This window comes from Coturnix japonica, chromosome 1 (genome assembly GCF_001577835.2).
Source record: "Coturnix japonica isolate 7356 chromosome 1, Coturnix japonica 2.1, whole genome shotgun sequence".
Classification (NCBI taxonomy): Eukaryota; Metazoa; Chordata; class Aves; order Galliformes; family Phasianidae; genus Coturnix; species Coturnix japonica.
Genome location: NC_029516.1, coordinates 103,981,418 through 103,996,776, shown reverse-complemented (window position 1 = coordinate 103,996,776; position 15,359 = coordinate 103,981,418). Strand labels below are relative to the sequence as shown.

Genomic DNA, 15,359 nt, shown 5'->3' with positions numbered 1-15,359 from the left:
TACGGCCTCCATTCCCAACCTCCCTGCAGGGATCGCGCGGAAAGTTGACCTTTTCGGAGAAACAAATCGCTTCCCCTACGGTCTTACGAGGAGACGGACGCGCTACCTCCACGCCGCTGCCGTGAGCTGGGATGGCCGCGGCCACCGCGCTGCCCCCGGCTCCATCATCCCGCCCGCAGCCCCGCCACGAGCCGAGCCCAGCCCGGCACCTGCCGCCGCTCCCCCCCTATGCTCCTCACCCTCTGCGTTGCTCCCTCATGGCGGCAGCTGCTCGGTGGCGCCGCGGAACCAGACACAGCGATACCGCCCGGCCCCGCCGCCCAGCACCACTGCGGCCGCCCCGCCGGCGGGCGGGCGGGAGGGAGAGAAGGAGAGGGCGGCGCTCCCCGCGCCGAGCCGCGCTGCACCGCCCCGGCCCGCCCCCCGGCGGAGGGGTCCCGCGGGGCTGAGGCGGACACGGTCACGGCAGTGGTGGTTTCGTGCCCGCTTTCACCGGGGGCTGCTGCGGAGTTCGGGTCGCTGCTTCCCACCGTGAAGAGGGCCGATGGGGTCGGTTCTGAGCCCCTACATTTCCTGAGCGCGGGGACGGGTGCCACGTTTCTCAGTATGAATTGTGCTTCACCTTGGTTGTGCAAATAAAAGCCAAAGACCTTCTCTTGGCATCACAAGCGTCTCCTATCCGTGTGGCCCGCCAACTCACATCACCACATCCTTCGCTCATGGCAGCAGTGCTGGGTGAGGAACAGGCCCTACCCACTGCTGGGCAGTTTTTCAGGTTTACATTTGCTTCTCTCATGGTACAGCCGCCCAAAAGGGTGCCTTTAAAACCTACAGGAACCCACAACATGGGGAAGATGAGGCCTGAACGCATGGAAAATTCATTTCACTCATGTTCACTGCCTTACCATAGCACTGCCCAGAGGCTGCTCAATAAGCACGTACCCGGCTGGTTTCCACCCTAAGTATTAGGATATTTAGGGCTGTCCTTAAGGATTCAGGTACCTGAATTATCTGGCTTTAACAAAAGCCCAGCAGGGTTCAGGGGAAGCCCTCATGCTTTTCTGTTGATACAAGTGCAGGATGCTCAGGGGTCAGCCCCAGCAACCGCGAAAGGCAAGAATGAAACCCAACAGAGCGAAATGTTAACTTCTCATCGTTTCCTAACAACCTAATTTGCTTCAAAAGGTCAATGTCACAGTTTTTATTTATGTTGCATTTCCAACACTGCCCAGACAAAGTAAGAGAAACAGGATTCATCTTAGTGTGGGCAGACAGACACCGCACCACATCAGGGCTCCTTGTGTTACTATGTATGTCAGCTTTGAGGCAACTGAACCAGTGAAGGCTGTCAGTTGTTTCGATCAACAAACATTTCTTCTCCCATCTCCCGCTAAGTTTTAAGAAACAAGAGATCTCTCCCTTAGTTTTAAAGCGTAATCTGTAGCATGTTAATTGGGAGGGACTTCACGATCCATTACGACAACGGCAGAGCAGCCTGCTTAATGTAGCAAGACTCGCTGTGGCTGGAAGCCTGCAGCTTCGCAGAAAAAGCATTTTGCTTTCTTTCAAGATATCTCTGGTCCTGATCCTCATAATACACATTCCTTCAATTTCTTACTGTTTCTAGAGCCTCCTGGTCAAGCTCTATGCTGCTATTACCGTGTTTGTCTTTCCCACACAATAGTGCCAAGTAATAAGAATTTAAAAAACAGTCTGAAATTCTCATACTTTGCATAATCTTCTTTCTCCTTGAGTTACAAATAAGGTATTGTATTCAATTAGACTCACAGCAGGTGAAAACCCCAATTAGTGAATCCATTTTCTTGGCTTTTTTTTTCCCCCTACCTTACACCCACGCACCACTTTTTTTCCTTGAACAATAAGGGGGAACTCTGAGTCATTCCTCAATTGAAAAGCAAATTAACCCTTTGATCTCCCAAATCAAACTATTACCCACTCAAGAACATCCAGAGGAAAACACGAGTGTTGAAAGATTAAAGGATTAAGGCCTATTGACTTTATAATTTGATTTTATATATGAAAAAATACGTATTTAATTCTGCTCTCTGTCTCCAAATTCGCAAGAGATTTTAGCAACTTTTGACCTCGAGATTATACTTCTGCTGTACAACTCAAGTAATACCACTCTTATTCCAAATTGCTTTTAAACTATTAATAATTTGTTATGAAATGTAATTTGTTTGCAATGTAAACAGATACTGTCTTCGGGATTTTTAACTGAAGCAAGTCTATATGCCATACTTAATTTTAAGCCACTTATCTGATAAAAAAACAACAGTCGTCTTCTGTAGAAAATAAAACAAGATTTCAGAACAAGCAGAATTTTAATTCCCCGTGGTGCTTTTCTTATCCAAGGACCATTTAGTCAATTTGAGCACCTACACAGAGAACTTAATCAAAACGGTGTTTATTTCTTATACTTAGTGCAGGACTGTATCTGATCAAGGTGTCTGTCTATCAGTTCCAGGTGCCTCAGGGGAAACCACAGCCCCCTGATAAAGGAGGGGTGATCTGCTTTCACTAATAGGATCTTATTCATAATTAAATACTAGCTGAGTACATCTAAACTCAGGATTTTCAGGTAGTATAACTGCACTGCTTGCTGTCCAAATGCTGATTGCATCTGTGCCATCTCGTTTTCCAATCCTAATGCATTATTCTCAGAATTTTGTCATTTTTGTATAAGGAAAGAGCAACGGACACAAAAACTTTAAAAATAGTAATACAAGCATAAAATAATCAATTCTCAAACACTATTGTTTGCATGTAAATCTTCTCAGGTTTTATGAAGGAGATTGCCATTAGCACCCCATCTCACAGACAGATAAGGAAACAAAGGCAGAAATGAGTTGGAACTTGCCTAGAACTGCTGAGGAGGGTAGACCTAAGTTTGCTCGTAAGGTTGGCACCTAATGAGTCAGAAAACTACAGATATTTCTTTAGTTTTACTGTCCCTGAAAGTAAAGATACAACATTTTCCCATTAACTAAGTTTTGTTCCTGCCGTTCTGTGAAGCATGCAGTGCTCCTTGTATGCCTGGCTCTACCATTTCTCGGTTATCTGTGCAGTGGATTAGAGCGCACTAGCCTTGCATATAAGAAGACATTGTGGTGCCCTGTGTTGGGCTGGCTAATCCGCTATGCTCTTTGAGCCTATTTTCTTTTTCTTGGTATAAATAAATACTAAGAATCACTTGGGATGGCACGGTGACACTTTCCTGGATCATCTGTTTTAAATATGCTCCAAGGGCTGAAACCTCCAGGATTTCTTCTTTGTTCACTGATAGCCCTCTCAGACAAGCCAAGAAGAGAATACTGTTTAGGATAATGCTTTCTTGTTTTGTTTTGTTCTTGTCTGTTTGAACATTACTTCTGTAAGCACATTAAAATACTGCAAATGCAATGCAGAAATTAGTTTTGAAAGTCTGCATTCATTTTCCCCAAAGCCACCCTGTGAATTAAACACTTACTAGAACATTCACTGCTATGTATAATCAGTTATTTGCACCATGTGAGAGCTGTGGAGGGAGCATGCCATTTCCCATTCAGAGGGATGCCCAGTTTGTGTCCTACATGAATGGAAATGAGGCAGGTGCTGCTTCTTCAACAGGGATTCTCCATCACACCATAAGACAGCTGTGTAATCACAGAATTCCTGAACCGTAGGGGTTGGAAGTGACCTCTGGAGATCATCTGATCCAACTCCCCTGCAAGTTCCCTAGATTAGGTTGCAAGGCCTGTGATTTATACTGTAGAAATTAATCAAATTTATGTCACTCCAAGTGTACCATGTCCAAATCACCCATTTACATTTCTACCCAAGGAATGATTGGATTTCAAAGCTTGATGGCTGGGATGTTCTTGCATCAGACAGAGTAGGAAAAATGTTCATAAATAAATAAATATATATATATATATATACACACACATATATGTATATACATATGTAGTGGCTATTGCAGAGCTTGCAGCAATTTAATGCACAATATGGAATACTTTCCATACACAGCATGTGTAACACGCTGACACGTACCTCCGCCTTCCTTCACAAATCTCCTTTGGGCTGAGCTTGCTTGTACTGTAGTAAAAACACCTGGCTAAAACAGAAGTTCTCATCACCCTGCAAGATGAGTGTCGCAGAGCCTTGGGAGCAGTCTGCGTGTGGCTTATGTTACACCACACTGTTGATAGAATATGAATGATATGACGCCTATCATTTTAGGTGTACCAAATATACATATGAAATTTGTAGTACTGAAATCTTGGAAAGATTAATTGGGAGAGAGTAAAACTGTTTTTTAGCTGGAAGTGGCAACATAGGCAGCTTGCGGTAGCAGAGCATTTGTTCAGTCCAGTGCCAGGTGTAGTACCATGGTAAGGTTATGTGCACTGTTGGATATAGGTGGCAGCACATCCTGATTCCACCAGTGTTATGAGCTTCTCAGGTAAGCACCCAGACATACCGAAACCTCCTTTCTCCCCATCACAATCCAGGCTGGATGTATCTCTGGGCATCCTGGTCTGGTGGTTGGCGACCCTGTCTGTGGCGGGGGGCTGAAACTAGATGATAATTCTGGTCCTTTTCAACCCAGGCCATTCTATGATTCTGTGATTGTATCATGATTCCAAGCCATAATTAGTAAAGAAAATGAAAAAAGAAGCAGAACCCTTGCTCTCCTGGGATGGAAATGAACTGGAATGTGAAGAGTCACAAGAATGGGAAGATGAAGAAGCAAAACACTGGCAAAATGTTAGATAAATGGAAGTATTTAAAAAACCTTCTGAAGTAACCAGAAAAAAGTTAACCAGAAAAAAACGAAGCAGAATGACATTCAAATCTTGACAATCTACAAGTAAGACTTTAGAAATAATAACTATACCTTTTTAAGTTATTGGTTTGAGGAACCTGTATTGACAAAATGGATGGCTATCGTTTTAGTTCAGTTGTGAACAAATGAAAGCTAGCAAGGGTAAATTAAACAAAATGATGAAGGCAAATTCTATTTCGTACTATCCTTTGCGTTCTCAGTTAGAAATAAATTATTGTCTTGCCTCCTGGGGGATTAAAAAAGCAGGATTCCATAAACTCTCTTTCTTACTAAGTCTTTTCTCTCCTTCAAATCTTTCTTTCCACACATAAAATTCTGTGTTGTGAACACAGAAGCTGGTTTCCCAGATCATGAACTTTTCTGTTTCCTGTCAGTGCACAGACTTCAATTGCAAGAAGCATCCCATCTTGCCAGCCTCCATCACTCAGAGACCAGAAAAGAAATAGGTGATGTGATACAGATCATCATGCATTCCTGGTGACAGGGCTGCTTGCTAGCAGCTCCCTCATCCAAAGTCGCCCACAGACAGCAAAGGAGAAGCCTGCATTCCTTTCACACTAATTTACTTTTTGTTTGCATTCCATAAAATATTTATTTTTGACATTATCATCGGGTCTGTTTTTATGATTAAAATCATACAAACAAAAAAGTTTTTACTTCATTCATGACATTTTTTCCAGAAAGGCCCTATGTAAATATTATCTTGAAGAGAAAATATTCATTTTGTGGGAAAAAAAAAAAAAAAAAAGCTATTTAGATCACTCTGAGAGATTACCTACTGGGATATTGCAATGGTAAAACTGTGCTTAAGTATGCAAAGAGGACAGTGAAAATCTATTGCATTTTATGACAGCTGCAAGCAAGCAAATTTCCAATCAGGAAACCAGGCAAACATTACAGCTTTGAATTACTGCATGCATTTTCTGTGTCTGTATTTCAGCTCTAGATGTCTTGCAGCATTCTCATAGATCATGTAACATCTGTTGCTTTAAAATATACTTTGAACCTGCCATAACTACCATATCATTTACTCGATGATTATAATGTAATATACATAACATTTTAATGTATTATTCTAACAAGATGTCCTGCCTGTCTTTTACATACACACTAGGCTTTTCCAACATCTTCCCAAGCATGTTGAGCTTGCTGACCTCAGCACATACGAAAAGGTCAAGAGCTGTTCTTCACTTTTTCTTAGGGATCATGCGGAGCTGTGATGAGACGAAGGGAGAATTCTCTCTCCCTGTTCATTAAACTTGGGTTGATTTTTTTTCCAGACCAGAAAGGCTTTACCTTCTGTACTCCATAAGCAAAGCTCACTTTTCCTGAATGGCAGGACTACTCTGCTCACTATTCCTAAATGTCCAATGTGGGTTCAGAAATCAGGGAAAGCATAAAACTGCACTGGAGGAAAAGCCAGCCTACAGAAGCTGATGGAAGGTGAGAGCAGCTCAACCTAACTAGCCACACCAGTAAATCCATCCAGACCTACTTCTTCATCTGATTCAGGTGATGCTTCACAGAGTTTATCTGCATAGAAATGCAGCTTCAGATTAAAGTTATGCAACTATTCCCAAACTGAGGTCAAACCTTCAAACAGCAAAAAAGTAAAAGCTTCTCATCTGACATTTCCGTAATGAAAACTTTTAAATTTCTTCCCAAAACAACAATCTACGACAAAATGTGTTTCTCTTTAATTCAGTTTGACTGCAACATGAGGCAATTGTTCATACAGCTCTGACAGTGTATGCTCTCTCTAATGGCAGCTAGTAATACTCTCATCTTGTCCATGCCAAAGAGTGAAAATTATTGTTTATATTTACGCTCATTTGAAGCAAGCATGGGCGTACAGACCTATGTCAGCAAGTACTTCAGAGACAGATGACTGAGCACCAGCCACCGTGGAGCCATGTCCTAGGTCACAGGTAGTAGCTTGTCCTAATTGAGTCTAAATGCATGTTACACTTAAATACTACAGTAAAGACAGATAGAAAGAAATTTTAAAGTAAGATAAAAATTATTTCATAGAATCCTAGAATGGTTTGGACTGGGAGATGAACTTAGAGTTCAAACTGCCCTGACACTGGGGGTTAGATATTCCTTAGCTAAGAGCAAGAAAAGCATTTTAGTCCTCTCAGCTTTTGTATGCAGGTACCTTTGTGTAGCTCCTTACAGCATGTGGGTTGGCAGTTAATGCAGGACACAATCCTGTGGCTGCTACTTGATGATAAGTTATAACTCTTGCTTGACTGTATTTCACAGTTCAAACTAGATGTTTAATGATGAGAATTCATTTAATAGATCTCAATGACTTGGTTTACTTTCAGTATTTCATGAGTTTGAATTCAGCAAAACTTCCCAAAAGGCTTCCAATAAACTATGATTTCATCAACCTTCATGCCTTTCTCTGATCTCTGTTATCAACTGGATAATGGAGTCTCTTACTGAACAAATAAGCCTGCAAAAGAAAGATTCCTTTTCTAGCAAAGAAGCCAAATCAGCCGTGGAAAAACTTGCACTGACAATCAGAGACACCTTGTTTACACAAATCAAAGGGCCTTGATCCATATGACTAAAGGAACACAGATGACCTTTAGGATCTACAGTAATCCACTATCAGGTCAAGGAGAACAGTGACCCTGTGGAGCTCAAAATCAGCCAGAATACGTTAACGCTCTCTGTATTGAACATTATCATTATTGAACATTACTAACCCAATTAAACAAATTAGTAATTTGGATTTGGAACTATTTTCTTTATCTTTAAGAAACAAAAATGCCATCTAAATCCTGATTATTTTGTACAGTTCTAAAATATGAAGAGGAAGAATCTTATTTATGATGCATATTAACATGCTTAAACCCCTGTAGCTACAAACTCAAAGGAACTATCCTTTGAATAAGTCAACCTACAATTCTACTATATCATGTACATTTTTTTTTTCTAAAATATTCCATACTGAAACAGAAAACTCTTTGCTAAGTGCAGTAATCTGTCTTCATCATCTTCTTCACCATTTGTTACACTATGCCAGATTATTTTAAAAGTTCAGATTACCTAATTTCATACCTGTCAGAAACTCACAACAGTTTTCATTACCTCCATCCAAAGTAAAAGAGTGTATTACACTTAACCAAAATCTTTCCGTATCTATATATGCGGAGTATTCCTAGGATCTAAACCATTGGTGCATTTCATAATGTCCATCCAGACTACTGCTATCCTTTATGATAGCATTAATTCAACAGGCATAGATAACATAACCCACTGTGTGGAAGGCAATCTTCTGAATGTCTTTCAGGTCAGAATGAAGGATCATCTGAATTCACACTTCCTGTCATAGAAAACATTACAACTGTTTGAACGTTCATTCTTAATCCATTCAAGATCATAGAATCACAGAATGACCTGGGTTGAAAAGGACCACAAAGATCATCTAGTTTCAACCCCCCGGCAATATGCAGTGTCACCAACCACCAGGTGACCAGGCTGACCAGAGTCACATCCAGCCTGTCATTGTATGCCTCCAGGGATGGGGCATCCAAAACCTCGTTGGCAACCTGTTCCAGTGTGTCACCACCCTCTGGGTGAAAAACTTCCTCCTAATATTTAACCTAAACCTCCCCTGTCTAATTTTAAAACCACTCCCCCTTGTCCTACCACCATCCACTCTTGTAAACAGCCATTCCTCCTCCTGTTTATACACTCCCTTCAAGTACTGGAATGTCACAATGAGGTCTCCATGGGGTCTTCTCCAAGATAAACAAGCCCAGTTCCTTCAACCTTCTCTCAAAGGAGAGGTGCTCCAGCCCTCTGATCATCTTAGTGGCCCTCCTCTGGATAACAAATCAGTCTGTCATATTAAGGAAGTATTATGCTTTTGTGTTGTTTTTTTTTTTTTGTTTTTTTGTTTGTTTTATTTTAATTATCATTGTTCTCTTGACACAAATCATTTTCCTTTAGTTACTATCAGCAGCTCTGACTCACGGTTGCCAGCTTTAGAAAGAAATGTGATTTTGCTAGCAATTATCGCCACTTAGTTAAACGTCTTTACACTAATATGCATCAGACCAGGGAAAGTAAAGCAAAGATGTTAACTTGATCTTCTACATAAACACTAGGTTAAGATATGATGTCTAGATACTCTTGTACCATAGAAATGAAAGTCATCTTTTCTTATGAACATTGCACTTTTTTATCTGTAATCAAAAGTGAACATTTTGTTACTTTTCCATAGATTTGTTGCTGCAGTTTGCCTTATTTCTCATTCTTAGAATTCTGGGTTCATTATTTCTTGAATTATTATCCTTCCACCCAGTTCTTTCAATTTGTTCTGTTTTTAGGGTAACTAACAGAGCAAATAATTTATTAAGGATAAAAATAATTTTTCAAAGATTTACTGATGCTGACAGCCTAAGAACTTTGCCAAATGGAGCCCAAGCAGGGAGTAAAGGATTAGAGCCTATCTAATCCACTGGTTTATCAAATCATTGCATTTAATACAGAACTAAAACCTTTGGAGACTTTTATTTTTAGCAGCTTGCCATACTGCTTATTTATTTGGCTTTATTCTAAGAATTACAATTTGGAAGTCAAAGAGAAGACAGATTTCTTGTTTGTAAGATATCATCATTAAAAGGCTTCTATCCCTTACACAACTGAATACCATTTATTTTTTTTTGACTCTGTGAGATATCATTATTTTTTTTCCTGATAATTTCTCCAGTAAACATTACATTTTACTGAAGCTAGCATTTAATTTAAACTTTTAATGGGGATTAAATGCAATGAAATCAATCATTTGGTGATGATAGTGCATTCTGTTGGGTAAGAGATGAAGAAAGTGATTTGTTTTGATAGCTGTTTCCATGTTAACTTTGTTCATGATGCTTACAGTAATCTGGAGAAAAATAAAGCCAGTGGCACTATATTTACACTGTCATTTAATCGAATGATTAAGTCTATGAAACAGGCAAGAGTGATCAGCTCTCTAAATCTGACAGCAATTTGGTTACGTAGACTTCCCAGTGGCACATTCTTTTACATCTACACTGCTATGTATGTCTGCCATGAGAATAACAGCCACCTCCATGTCTGAATTTCACACAGTGGCTCTTTTTTTTTGTTTTGCTGAAAGCTGGACCACTCTCAAATAGAGTAGCCATGGTACTGCTCTGCTTCCCAGTTAGTACTGCTGCGGACCTACAGCATGATGTATTCTTCTCAAATGGTTTGACCCACTGTAGTAGTTGTTGTGGACTAGAAGTGCAGTAACTTTCTGAAACTCTTCTGACTTGTTCCTGCAGAATAAATTCATAACATTCAGTGGCCAATAAAATCTCCTTCCTTTGGGGGAATTAGGATAGTTCTAGAACAAACCCCCGTGATTTTAATGCCATGCAGAAGAATATAGGCATGAAAACTTTGCTGGTCCATATTCCGTAGTTTTCTTGATGACCCTACCATAGCAATCAGGTGGTAAGCAAATTAATTATCTTTAGGTATTCATCTCTACCCAGAAATGACTTGACAGAACAACTGGCTCCTGGTCAATGAGGTCACTTACTATTATGAAATCACATTCCCTAGTAAAGAGTGCTGCATGCTCTATGTGCACTTTCCAAAGTTCGAAGCAGTCAAACTATCTAAGGAAAAACAACTGTTAGGTCCATCACAAAACTTCATAAGCTGGCGCATTTGTTGACAGAATTTACTGAATTCAAGAAGCAGTGCCAGAGCATCCAGAAGAGAATCTGGACTCTGATAGCTTTTATCTCTAAAGCTTTCATTATATACAAATGAATGCTCTTGGTAGAACTTTTATAAAAGAAACTGGCAAAAGTTAGGACATAATGATACTCGTTTGTTCTTATGGACTAATGTGCATTTGTGTAGACTACAGCATTTCACCAAGTATGTGAACTGCAAAAAATAATAGCATTCATTAACAATCCTATAAAGCCTTTTAGTGTATCTCTAAGTGTACAGAGCTGAATTTTAATACTGAGCTGAATTTTAACTCTACACAAAATTTGGCTCAGTTCCTTAGTAGGTAAAGGTTGTTCTGATATTGCCAGATGATACCCATTCTCTGACTTTTTCTCTGACAGTTGGGTGCATTTTTAATTTCATGGGTTTCTTTTGTTCCTAAGGGGGCACAATTTATATTAATTCCTGTCAACAATCTCAACATTTAAAGAAGACAGTTCTTGTTTACTTAATTTTGGTCATAATGCTGAAATTATGTCTCTCAACCTTACTTTTTTGGTGCAATTTGCAGTTAAGAGGGTAATTCAAAACTATATACAGAATACTTCACCCTAACTGCATTTTCCATCAATTGGTGTCATAACCCAAGGATCATCTTATGCTCTGTGAGGTAGAAAAAGTAATTAAATGAAGAACTGCTACAACTTTTGCTGGCCCATGAATAAGATAAAGGTGGATACAGAGGCAATGGGTACACAGTATAATAGCTTCCACCTGGGGTATCATCTGTCTACTGCTAGATATGTTGAAATAAATAAATGATCAAAAAATAATCTTATTAAAAGAAAGATCAACAAAGTCAGGATGATTTTGGAAATGAAATCAGAATTTGCAGCACAAGTGATATGAAAGGTGCAATATGATTAAAATGCATAATCTTATTTATTATACATTAGGTAGATCAAAGCTTTGCAGTGATAACAAGGCAGTGACTAGGTGTTGGTTGCCACCTGTTTGGTCTCACTTGTAATGGAAGTCTGTTAGGTGCAGCTGCATTAAAGATTGGCACTGTGTGTGACACTTATGAACAGCTTGCATTAAAACACCAAGATTATTCTTATTTTGCTGGGCAGATTTACCAACAGAAATGTTACTATTTTAATAAATACAAAAAACGAAAATTCTTTTCATTTCAGGAAAGTTTCTGAACCAACTGTCACAAACTAAAGGTAAATTCTCTTACCGAGACACATCACATACTTTTTTGACACAGTGGCTAAAAGACCCGAAGAGTGTAAAATTAGAATACATTTCCACTGTGGTTTTGGAGAGAATGCTGAGCCTTGCAGCAGGCTGAGCTCAGAGAGGAGAGACTGTGGCAAGCAAATTATCTAGGGAAATAAAATTTGGAAAGCAGGGCAGGAAGCAGCTTTCTGAAATATTTTAGATTTTTATATATTTTTTGGATCTCTTTTGTTTAAATTCTCTAAAAAAGGAAAGCTGTGATTTAAGGAAAGCACATCAGTGGGAGAATCAAGCAGAGAGAACTCAGGAAAGCTGAAAAGATGTGAGATGCAACAAGACAAGTCAGGGCAAGGCAGCGATGAGCTGTGTCAGTGCCCTTGCAATTTCCTGCAGAACTGGCAAGACAGATGCGCAGAATCTGCAGTCTGCAGAGGCCAGAGCAACATTAGGATGTCAGGACTTTAAGTGAATATTGGGAGGAGATAAACTTACATACAACTGAAAAAAAAAGGAGGAGTGAGGAAAGTTTCAGAAATACCTATTTAAAACATCAGCAGAAAATTAATTTGGGTTTATAATACCTGGAAAAAATGTTGGTAAGTACTTTAAAACCACATATACCAAAGGAGAGTAGTCTGAGAGGTCTCTGGATGTTATTAAATATATGCACCAAATATACTGACCTAAGCCGGTGTTAGGGACCAGTATAGGAGAAAGGAAATGCACTGCCTGAATCCATCCAAACACGATGACTACTGAGGGACTGCACAATGTGGGCATACCATAGGCAAGCTTAATAAAGGATTCACACCGACAGGCTCTTTTCCACTCCTTATTTCTAGAACAGTGGACAAATGCCCCAGAGCAAAGTACTGATCAGAGTATTGCACTTGATTTAGTCAAGAGAAAACTGTACAGATATAGATTCACGTTTTGCCAGCAGCAAATGTTTATTCTACAGTACTTTGGGCAGTGATGTGAGAGACTATGATACACAAGAGGAAATGCTGAGAGCCAGATTCTGATCTCTTTTATGCTTCTAAAAGTAAGAGGTAACTTTGCTGAAATCAATGAGCATATCTTTCAATTCAAGAAAGCTGCTTTTGGCAATGGAACTTAAACTTGATTTCCAAACTTCTGACACTTAAGTCTGACAGGAGCCTAATAAGACCCCACCATAACTCAGCAGGTTCTTCTGCTCATCTCAGGTTGCTACCATGCAAATAAATGTTTGTTTCCTCCTTCAATTGCAATTGAGTGAAGAAATCATAGCATCTGCAAGCAAACAGCAATATGCAGTGACCCTAACGGCATGGTTTTCATTACTTTTGTGTCATAGCAGAGTTAAAATGGTGCAAAAGCAGATGAACCATTAATGTGCAGGTCAAATGGTCAAACACAAAGAAATAGAATACTGTCTCCAATTAATATCTGCTAAGTGCTTTACATTGCTTGGTAATATTACAGCAGTATTAAAAGAATAAACACTTCCACTAACAGGCAGCAATTAAAAGAAAAAATGAAGCTGAGTGCACCTATGTCCAAAAAGACAATCTCTTGGTGTTTTTCATTTGTGCCTACAGTGATGGTTTATGTCAAAATAGCTCAGCTCAAAAGGCAGAAGTTCAAACCAGTATTTAAAATTGTGGTGAGATCATGCATAAAAGACTTTTGGGAGTCAAATTTTTAACCTTTCAATTTCAGGTGCTACTTCACTAAGCAGAAGTATAGGGATGAAATATGCTCTTGGATGACTGGGTTCAATTGACTAAAATGCTTTCAATGGCAGAATGAAATTTCCTTCTAAAAACTGAAGTAGGATTTGAAGATACCTTTATTCCAGAACTTGTTTCTGTTTGGTTGGTTTTTATTCCTGTAGTCACTGATATTTCCAGTCTCCACTACAAATTCATTTACATTCAGGAAAACAGACAAACTTCTGTTCTCAAGTGTTTCCAGAAGTTGAAGCTGAGTACGATTTGAAGATTAATGTGTGAAACAGAAAACTGAGAATATCTGCTTATTTATTCTTCCAGAGTTCAGTATTTAGAAGGGGAATCTGCAGACAGTATGGCATATCTGAAATCCATACTCATGGAACAGCATGATTCTGTGATCTCCTTATGTAGAGCAAACTTAGAAACATCTTTAATGAAGAACAGCTTCAGTAGCTTTTTCAAGGATGCACTTAGGTAAATAGAGGATGTAAGCTTATATTTTTGGAAATGCAGTTTACTCATTTTTATAAGCAAGAAACTGGCAATTTCCTCTCATTTGCCACAACACCATGCAAGCGTCTGACTTTGAATGAAAGAAGTCTGGAATGGAAAATAGTAATCTGTCACTGATCATTCCCAGACACAGCCTCTCTCTGCCTGTAATTATTACAGTAAACAAGGCTGTAAAACCCTTGCACTTTTGGTAAATCTTTCTAATGACATTATAGTTCAATGTTTGCAAAGAAGTAATAATTTTAAAAGACCTCCAAAGATGATTTTTTAAAAAATGTACGGTGCTTGTACGATGGTTAAAAGATTCAGCGCTGCAAGAAACTATGATTGGACTTATCCAACTTAGCCAGATTTATAAAGAAGCTCGCTTAGAGAAAACGCTGAGATCTAAATGAAGACTGAATCATAGGTTCAGTGAAAATTATTCAGTTTTTACAATGCTCCACTTCACGGCTGAACGTAGCTAAGATTAAATGGCAAAATTCTGCAAAATATTACAGTTCAGTAAGTATGTATCTTCGCTGCAATAGGGCATGGAAATTTAAGAGAGGAAACGAACTTTCTGATCTCCAGAAAGCATCTGACAGGCAGCAAAGAAGGAAAAAAGTAGAAAGAATCAGCAAAGGTGAAAAATTAACTTGACCTAGCAAAAAAGGTGCTTGTGTAAAAGAAAGACAATAAGTAGTGGAGCAAATGAAGCTGTATGGATGTATTTCATAATGTGTGAGTATGGCAACCCCCTTCTATGTTAAAACTCTCCAAGCGGCAAGCACTGAACATCCTTGGTTAACCCACCATGGGCAGTTAGTAGTTATCCTGTGAGCAGATTTCCTCAGGTATTTTCACCACTTTTAAAGGTGTTCCATTTCTGCAGGTTCCACAAGCTGAAAGATTAACCAGTGCTACAAGGACAGATACTAGCAAATCATTGTATAAAAATGTGTCCCATTTTACTACAATGAAGGAATATTTTTAATGGAATGGATTATACCCCCTAGCTTTTGCAGTACAAAGAATTATGTTTACTTGTTAAAGACTGTTCTGTGCAAAAATCTGCAAAAGGAAGTATTTTAGAAAGAAGAAAGAAAAAACCATCCTGTGCCAAATTAAAACCCAGAGACATAATGCTAGAGAACATTTAGTTACTTCTAATCTGTGCTTGTTACTGATGAGCCAGGGTGCAGCAAATTAAAACAGCAGTCCTTCTACTGACCTCACCCTGCTCATCGTCTACTTTCTTCAATGTCTTTCCTTTGCTTCTCTTTTCTGACTCCTTCCTCTCTCTTTATCCACAAAATATTTGTTTCCATAGCCCAGTTGTT

The 15,359-nt window shown here is 39.3% G+C and overlaps 1 protein-coding gene across 25 annotated transcripts in view; it reads right to left on the bottom strand.

Annotated features, from left to right (window-relative positions):
- DMD (dystrophin) overlaps window positions 1-15,359 on the bottom strand; it is a 1,014,969-nt gene that overhangs the window by 81,711 nt on the left and 917,899 nt on the right. For 4 of the 25 annotated variants that reach the window (XM_015884361.2, XM_015884369.2, XM_015884346.2 and 1 more), the window contains exon 1: window positions 240-366. The exons of the other annotated variants lie outside the window; for them this stretch is intronic. In XM_015884361.2, coding sequence (XP_015739847.1) covers window positions 240-259 — 20 coding nt within the window. In that variant the 5' untranslated portion in view covers window positions 260-366. Of the gene's footprint in view, window positions 1-239; window positions 367-15,359 lie in introns of those variants that run through there. 25 annotated transcript variants of the gene reach the window in all.